The sequence below is a fragment of the Nanorana parkeri genome, unplaced genomic scaffold (assembly GCF_000935625.1).
Source record: "Nanorana parkeri isolate BGI_ZX_2015 unplaced genomic scaffold, ASM93562v1 scaffold62, whole genome shotgun sequence".
Lineage (NCBI taxonomy): Eukaryota > Metazoa > Chordata > Amphibia > Anura > Dicroglossidae > Nanorana > Nanorana parkeri.
This window is the reverse complement of record NW_017306330.1, coordinates 2,849,958-2,857,322: the sequence shown is the minus strand read 5'-3', so window position 1 is coordinate 2,857,322 and position 7,365 is coordinate 2,849,958. Positions and strand designations below refer to the sequence as shown.

General features: G+C 45.1%; 1 protein-coding gene across 1 annotated transcript in view; it reads left to right on the top strand.

Moving 5' to 3' along the window:
* Positions 1–525: 525 nt before the first annotated feature.
* TMEM64 (transmembrane protein 64) overlaps positions 526–7,365 on the top strand; it is a gene marked incomplete at its 5' end in the record, with an annotated part of 30,936 nt that continues 24,096 nt past the window's right edge. The window contains one exon of the mRNA XM_018576274.1: positions 526–1,020. Coding sequence (XP_018431776.1) covers positions 526–1,020 — 495 coding nt within the window. The remainder of the gene's footprint in view (positions 1,021–7,365) is intronic.

Here is a 7,365-nt window from a genome sequence, read left to right as displayed (position 1 = left end):
CACTTCCTTCAACTCATGCAGGACAGAGCGTTGCATTGAGCTGCAGTACTTTGGCATGCTTCTTATTTTGTTCATTTTTTAGGTCCGCATGTGTGGTGTGACCAGGGCACGGAGAGAACAATTGTTTCCTATGTGTCCTTTCACATTGATCAATGCACTGGGTGTGAAGGAGCCCTAGCATTGCACAGCACGGCTTTTGTCACCCTCGCTTGTCTCCTGACTCCCTCCTCAGGAGTCTGTATGGGGGATACAGAAGCCCCGAGCTGCTCCCCCTCTAACTGACAACACAGCAGAGAGGACAGGACAGCCCCTGCCTTCGACCGAGGGGCGTGGTTTCCTAGCACAACTTTTTAGAAAGGGCGGGATTATATCAATCGCATGCCAGTTCGACCACGCCCCCACCCCTACAGTCAGAGAGAACGGGGAGGAGTGTGACCGTTGCTGTTTTCTTTTTTCACCACCCACAGCCAATGGCATACGTGTAGTGGGCGGTCCTTGTCCTGTGACGTTGTCAGAACACAGTAGCGGCGCAGTGCCCCGAAGAAAAACGCTGCTCGGGACGCGACGTCTGCAGCCATTCAGCCCTTTGCTCTGCGTCTGCTGTGTGCGCTGAGCGCCGTCTGCTGCGCCTCTCTAGCGCTGGCCCGCCACTACCTAAAGGACCTGCTGCTGTGGGTGGAGAGCCTGGACAGTGTGGTCGGGGTGCTGCTCTTCATCGTGGGCTTCATTCTGGTCTCCCTGCCTTGCGTGTGGGGCTACATCGTCCTGAACGTGGCTGCTGGCTACCTGTATGGCCTGGTGCTGGGCATCGGACTGGTCATCGTCGGGGTGCTCATCGGCACCTTCATCGCCCACCTGCTGTGCAAGAAGCTGCTCACCCACTGGGTCCTGGCCAAGATCGAGAGCAACCAGAGACTGGGAGCCGTTATCCGGGTGGTGGAGGGGGGCGGCGGACTCAAGGTGGTCGCTCTGGCCAGGCTGACCCCCATCCCGTTCGGGCTGCAGAACGCGGTCTTCTCGGTAAGACCATTGGGTATCCACGGGGGGGCTGTATGTGGGGTGACTCTTCTAGCCGTTTCGGCTTTCTTCCCTTATGATTGTGTGGACTTGGGCCAATTACCGCCCTCGTATATATTTAGATGGCAGGATGGCGATAACTCACCTTATTCTGTAAGTTAGAAAGGCTCATGATGGTTGTTACAGAACTTTGACCAACTTTGGATCGCAATCACGACCAAGAGGATCTAAGAGGCTGGTCACCATGACTGGCGGAGTTTACACTTGAAAGTTGGTTGAGATTGCAGGAAAATTGCTGTGTGTGTGGCTATTCTTAAGCTGGCCAAACAGCAATTTTCAGGTGATACCAACTGCTTCCAATCAACGTGTGATAGAATAATGAATCAAAAAATAATGTGGCATAGCTAGAATAGTAGACACCCAGAGGGATGACAATTGCGGTCCCTATCTTTGTTGGTCAGTTGAACAGTGTTTCCTGACATTGGCAGTTGATGTAGCAGTCTCCTACATTGTTAGCGGTCGTCGGGAGGGGGGGCCTCCTGATGTTAGCGGTCGTCGGGAGGGGGGGCCTCCTGATGTTAGCGGTCGCCGGGAGGGGGGCCTCCTGATGTTAGCGGGAGAAGGGCTAAAACATTCATGTTCGTGGTTACTGAGAGACGAAAGTGTTCAGTGCCGGAGGAACCCTAGAGTTCATCAGAACTCTGGTCAGGAAAATCTGTATTGGCCCATAGGACAATTGTGGCCGGGAGCTTGACTTGATCTGGTACAAGTCTGGTCTTTTTTTTGCAATTTAAAGCTGGTTGAAGTTTTCTTACAAATTCCTGTGTGGATGGTCAGTGTTTTGGGTTAATGATGGAACAAATAGACCTCAAAAGGCTCTTATTAATGCAAAATGTTGAATCCTAGCTTCACTCAGAAACATTAGGATTTAACAAATCCACCAACTTGGGTATGAAGTACAGCAGTGCGAGTGCTGAAACCAGAGAAGTGTTCCTCTATTGCAGGTGCATCTGGAAGAAATGTTTTCTGTTTATTGATTTCCCCCCAACATATGGAATCTGTAGGAGACATTTCATGTAGCCCACAACATCCAGTCAGCGTTCTTCGTTTACTGACCTGACAGTGTGACGATGATGATTTAGTCAACAAGCAATGTTTACCTTTAGCAGGCTTTTCATACATCCAACCCATATGGTGGCCATACCTGTAAACAGCTGATCTGTAAAGGATTTGTTTGTTGATCATTGAGGACAAGAAAGAAAAAGGTCAATTTGGCCTAATTCTATTGGATTTCTTCTACAGTTTTGATACATGTTTGATTGAATTGCTCTTTGACTGCAATACATTGTTATTAAATCAATTTGTATTGAATGATCCTAGTGTGACCTGCGGGGCCAGCATTGGAGAATATGCTGTGTCTGCAAAGCAGGAGAACTCCAGGATAGAGGATCTCTAGAAGGAGATGATGTGGCTCAGCCTGATCTCCATGCTCCTGATCTAGGGATCTTCAGCTGCAGAATGTGGGTCCTGGCATGCTGCCATAGTGTGCACGCTGAGCTGCTGCTGTCTGAATGTTAGGGAATCCCCACAGACGCCAAATTACTCATTATGACCGGCAGAGATTGGGGTACAGCCAGAGGAAGTATGTTGTGACACCTGAGGCTGAAGGTTTATCTGTTTATCTTTCCTCACCCCAGTCCAGAAAGTTTATAATTCTGGGGTACTATAAAAATAAACCTGTGCTTGGAGGAATATACAGGCTGCTATTGCTGGCCTCTTTCTGCAAATAGTGGTCACACCGGTTCTCTGATTTGACTACTTTCAAGTCTACTACTATTGTTTATAGCCATGTTGCTGTGTTTGCAGAGAGTACTAAAATTGGGAGGCTAATAGACATGGGATTAGACATTGTAACATTACAGGAGGACCTGGATAAAATTAGGGGAGGGGGCAACTATGTAGGCAGATGAGGTTTAATGTTGGAAAATGTAAAGTAATGCATATTGGGTTAAAGACAGCCAAGCAGAATACACATTAATGGGAACTCCACTAGGGGAGTCAGAAATGGAAAAAGATTTGGGGATCATAGTTGATCACACATTGATTATCAGCATGCAATGTGCAGGCCGCAGCTAACAAAGCGAGCAGAGTGCAGCCTTGTATTAAAAAGGGAATGTACTCTAGAGACAAAGCAATCATTTTGCCACTTTATAGATCACTGGTTCGGCCTCATCTGGAGTATGTGGTCCAGTTTTGGTCACCAATCCACAGAAAGGATGTCCTGGAGCTGGATAGAGTCCAGAGAAGAGCAACTAAGCTAATTAAGGGGCAGGAGGATCAGAGCCATGAGACAAAGTTGCAAAATGTAAACTTGTTCACACTGGAAGTGAGGGGATATGATTCTGATGTACAAAATGTTTAGTGGTGATGGTAACATCTGCAATAAACTTTTTTTCTGTAAACTCCCTAACAAGGACTAGAGGCCACCAACTAAAACTGGTGGACAAAAGATTTAACCACAAAGGGCGTAGGGGCTTCTTCTCAGTCAGAGTGGTTACATTTCAGAACTCTCCGCTACAAGCAGTGGTATCAGAAGAGAACATTGAATCATTCAAAATTCAATTAGATACCATCCTGAAGGACCGTAATACACAGGGGTACAGGTACTCTTAACTACTAGCTCACACAGGGACTAATTTACATACGCATGCACAACTCGCAGAGGTTGAACTTGATGGACCTGTGTCTTTTTTTCAACCTCCCATACTATGTAAATCAACATGCTGCAAAAGGTGTTCATCACACTTTTAGAGGATTGGCATGACAGCCCTTTTTGTTTTTTAAAGGAGATTATTGCAATGGCTGCCTTCACTTTTCTCTCAGCTTGTAATATGGCAGTGGTAGGTCTCACTATAGTAGGGGTAGGCAACCTTGGCCCTCCGGCTGTTGTGGAACTACAGGTCCCGTGGGGCATTGCTAGACTGACAACCACAGGTGTGACTCGCAGAGGCATTATGGGATTTGTAGTTTGGTCACACCTGAAGTGCCGAGGTAGCCTACCCTTACACTATTGCATCATTTGGATTGCCTAGCTGTGTTCAGTGTATAGGTTGAGGAAGCAAAGTCTTGTTGCTCTTAACACTTTGTAGTGTGGTACTGAAAAGCACGTTGGTGTATTTCACCAAGTCTCATTGTCGAATTAGTCTGTTAATTATGATCCACTTAGTATCCCATGTGTTTTAGATCTTCACTAATGGAGTGTAAGCCAAGTGACTTCAGTATATTCAGTAATTATTAACACAGGCTTATATAATGTTGGGGGGTTTTATGTCATTTTCAGGCCTAAAATGTGGAATATAACATGGGTGCAAAAATTGAAAAAAGGGCCTCAGTCATGAAGGGGTTAAGGATGCTTTGTAGTTTCTGCTATTGTGACTCCACATACATGGAATCTAGGGTAACATGCTTCGCTAGAAACATTACTTGAGGATAGAGGTATGTGCTAATTACACACATGCTAATTGCCTGTTATGTCCCTCTCACTAGTTGTAGGAGTACCGAACCCTGGATGGAGCAGAAGATGCTGGTCCTGTGTACGTAGTACAATATTAATCTGCACATACAATGCACAAACCTCTTCTGTTGTCACACAAATTGCTTGTAATGATCACTTTTCCCTTCTACCGGTGTGTCAAGTTGCATTAAAGTGACACTAAACTCAGGAGTAAAACCTTAAAAATGCATTCATGTACCTTTTAAAAAGGAACTATGGGGTAACCTTTTTATCTCATAGTTCTTTTTAGGGTCACAGGGGGACATACACTAAAGTAATCCCGTGACCCAAAACTCAGTATATAGCGAGTTATTACATGCCATATACTGAGAGCGCCGCAGCTGGGACGGATCCTGACAATGCTGTCGAGATCCACCCAGCTGATTGATTGACAGCTGGCTATGCTGATCTAGTGGCAGAGCAAGCTGTGCCCGCCCCCTCCCCCGTCCGTTCCACCAGTCAGCGATAGAGGAGAGGGGGGAATCCCTGCGGGGGCCGACGGTCACTGCTCTCTGCAGGCAGATGATCAGAAAGTGAGTGAGCGACGGTATGCGTTTGCTCACTTCTCGATCTATAGAGCTGATGTGTGACGGCTGGAACTATGAGGATGAGTGGAAATCACTCGCCTCATAGTTCTCCATTACCAAAAATGTATCTTAATTGTGTATCACTCGGCTGTAGGTCCTCAAATCATCTCTGAATTGGTACTGACACTGTCCTTCCTTCTGGAGGGTGGCTACTTTTGTTCCCCATGGTCCCTGTGTGTGTTGTGGCGTAGCCACCACTTGTCATTAGTAAACATTTCTAAAGGTGTGTTTGTTTTAAAGATATGGGTAATGTTCCTCTTTAAGTAATGCACATTACCTCGTGGCATGATGGGTGTGCGTCAATGCACCACAGTGGGGTGAATGAGCCCTAATTGATAAACCTGAGCTGGGTGTTTATGAAACAGTGTAGCAAATAAGTCTTATGACCTTAGAAATAGCAATGTAAACATGAATTAGCTGTTCTCATTTGTCATAAAGTAGTTAACTGACCGATATGGGTGCTGCTAAATTGTGGGCATCAGGACTTTTATGGAGGGGATCAATCCCAATGGTTGCATTTTTTCCATACATGTCTTTCTTTAGAGAAACATGGAGTCTGCATTGTCTGACTACATCTTCCAGATGCTACGTACTCATCTGTGTGCTGATCCTCATGCTGCAGGCCTTGGATTTACTGACCCAGAACAAGTATGTAGATGAGGACTGTTTTGGGTTTCAGATTTTGCGTACCGTATATACTCGAGTATAAGCCGTCCCGAATATAAGCCGAGGTACCTAATTTTACCACAAAAAACTGGGAAAAAATATTGACTCGAGTATAAGCCGAGGGTGGGAAATGAGGCAGCTACTGGTAAATGTACAAAATGAAGATAGATACCAATAAAATTGCATGAATATTTATTTAAAAGAAAAACAATAACCTAGCTCTGTAAGTGGAAAAGGGGGTACAGGGCTACATATCATGTACTACGGATCATTTAACCCATTCATATTAGCAGAGGATAATTGTAAATCTATTGTTCAGTGCATTCTATATGTAGTATATAGTACATGTACATATAGAGTGCCTGCAACAATACATTTACAATGATCCTCTGCTAACATGAATGGGTTAAATGATCCATAGTACAGGGCTGCATACAGATAATTTAATCCATTCATGTTAGTATAATTGTAAATGTATTGTCTGCCCTGCCCTGTGTATTGTCTGTATTAGCAGTATATACTCTACAATATTTGGTGCGGGTATACACTGGGGGCTTCAGCTGCCATTTTGATGTGCAGAGCTTCTGGTGTGTCCCTGTACCATTTAAGGGCCCATTCACACCACATCCAGATCATCTCCTGACCAGACTGTTTCCGGACCCAAAATGCATCCTTAATGTATCCCTTTGCTATTTCTGGCCTCTGTTCACACCAGCGCAGTCTGTTCCAGACCAGAAAAATACTGCATGTCTTATTTTGTCTGGTCTGGAATTCACTGGAACTGAGGGCAGGTTCACACCATTTTCCGGAGCCGATCTGGTCTGGAACCTGCCCTTAAGGAGGTTGGGCCACCTTCTGGCTGAAATACTGCAACAATTTGTATGTACGAAAGGAGACTGGGCAAGGCTGTGGAGGAACTTTCAGTCGATCATTGCACTACTTCCTGAGGGAGTTGCACATGTAAGACTGCTACTTGCCTACACTGCCTAAATCTGACACATGTCCATGCTGATTATGATTCTGGGACTCTTCGATTTAGTCTTCATCACCATGTTTGAAAAACAAGTCATTACATGGTAGCGAACAGATTGTTGCGTAGACACCTGTCTTCCCAAAGTGTCTCCGACAATTATATGTCCTGTATATGATATTCTCAACCAATGTACTGGTATACAATTCATACGGGGATTAAGCCGGAGACATTCCATTACACAAATGATGGATATCTGTGACTGCTCTCCCATTCTGGAGATCATAACGATTCCCACTTAGTCATCATACACAATATACTTTCAAGAGAATTGCCAACATTATCATGGGAAATACGTGTGGAGGCCGTCTGTATGAGTGGATGGTGTGAATGAATGACAACATTGTCAAATGATTTGTAACTGGTGTTTTTTGGGGGTAAGGTGCAATATGTTCATTTCATATGACAAGTACCGTATTTTTTAACTTTTTTGGTATTGATAAATCATTTCACAGAAAGTTACTGTTCAGATCCTTTTTTATAACTTCCGCAGGCTGATCCTCCTACAGGCA